The following is a 984-nucleotide window of genomic DNA, read 5'->3' as shown; positions in this document are numbered from 1 at the left end:
GTGCGGACAGACCCCCAGCCAGCCCGGGATGGTGTGGAGAGAAGGGTACCCCAAGATGGGGAAGGTGATGGGGAACCAGGCTGAGCTCGCTCCCGGGGAGCAGGAGGGGCTGTGGGTCTGGGGCACAGGATGGGCTCTGGTGGCTGTGCCCCTTGCCCAGCCTTGGAGCATCTCTGGGGACTGTGGACCCTTGCTCACCCCTCTCTGCTTTAGGATCCATGGAGTGCCAGACACAAGCCTTGTCTGCCAACGGAGAGCTGCTGCTGCTGCTGGAGAAACCCCCGCAGGGATGGACAAAGGTGGAATGGAGAGTGAACCTGCATGCAGGATACCAGCAGCGGATCCTGACGGTTCAGAAGAATAAAGTTGACTCGCCCTCCAGGAGTCCTTTTTCTGGGAGAGTTGCGTTCCAGAGTGAGCCCCTCTCCCTGAAGGTCAGCCCAGTTAACACAGCAGACAGCGGGGTCTATAAGGCAGAGTTTGAGGATGCATCAGGCAAAGTTACTGCCCTGTGCTTCCACGTGTCGGTGTGGGGTGAGTAGCTGTGTCCCCATCACCCCATCACCCTGTTCCACCATCCCTTCTCACTCCTCTGTCTCCGCAGAGCCCGTCCACAAGCCGCACCTGGAGGCACGCATCCTGCAGTGGGAGCAGGGCTGGTGCAACCTCTCGCTTGTCTGCACCGTGCCTGGTGCTGGCAATGTCTCCTACAGCTGGTCCTGCAGTGGGGATCCCCCAGGACCTCCAGTGCACCAGTCCTGGCTGCAGCTGCACGTCCGTGGGGATGCCGACCCAACTGTCTACTGCTGCAATGCGAGTAACCCGGTGAGCTGGAGCACTAACAGCATCGATGTCACAGCAGCCTGCCGCACAGCACACTCCGGTAACTTGCCCCCAGCTTCATAAAGACAGGATTTAGGGGGTGCACAATCTGCACCTCCTCCACTCCTCTCTCGGGGCACTTCATAGAGTCATGGAATGGTT

The 984-nt window shown here is 59.9% G+C and overlaps 1 protein-coding gene across 1 annotated transcript; it reads left to right on the top strand.

The window, feature by feature from the left end:
* Nucleotides 1-213: 213 nt before the first annotated feature.
* On the top strand, nucleotides 214-825 carry LOC104515877 (SLAM family member 9-like; the record flags this gene model as incomplete). The annotated part of the gene is made up of 2 exons (XM_010160019.1): nucleotides 214-534; nucleotides 605-825. Coding segments are annotated over 2 exons (542 nt in total), but the record flags the coding sequence as incomplete, so codon positions are not given.
* Nucleotides 826-984: the final 159 nt, after the last annotated feature.

The sequence above is a fragment of the Eurypyga helias genome, unplaced genomic scaffold, assembly GCF_000690775.1.
Source record: "Eurypyga helias isolate BGI_N326 unplaced genomic scaffold, ASM69077v1 C15550249, whole genome shotgun sequence".
NCBI classification, from domain to species: domain Eukaryota; kingdom Metazoa; phylum Chordata; class Aves; order Eurypygiformes; family Eurypygidae; genus Eurypyga; species Eurypyga helias.
This window is presented reverse-complemented; position numbering and strand designations above follow the sequence as displayed.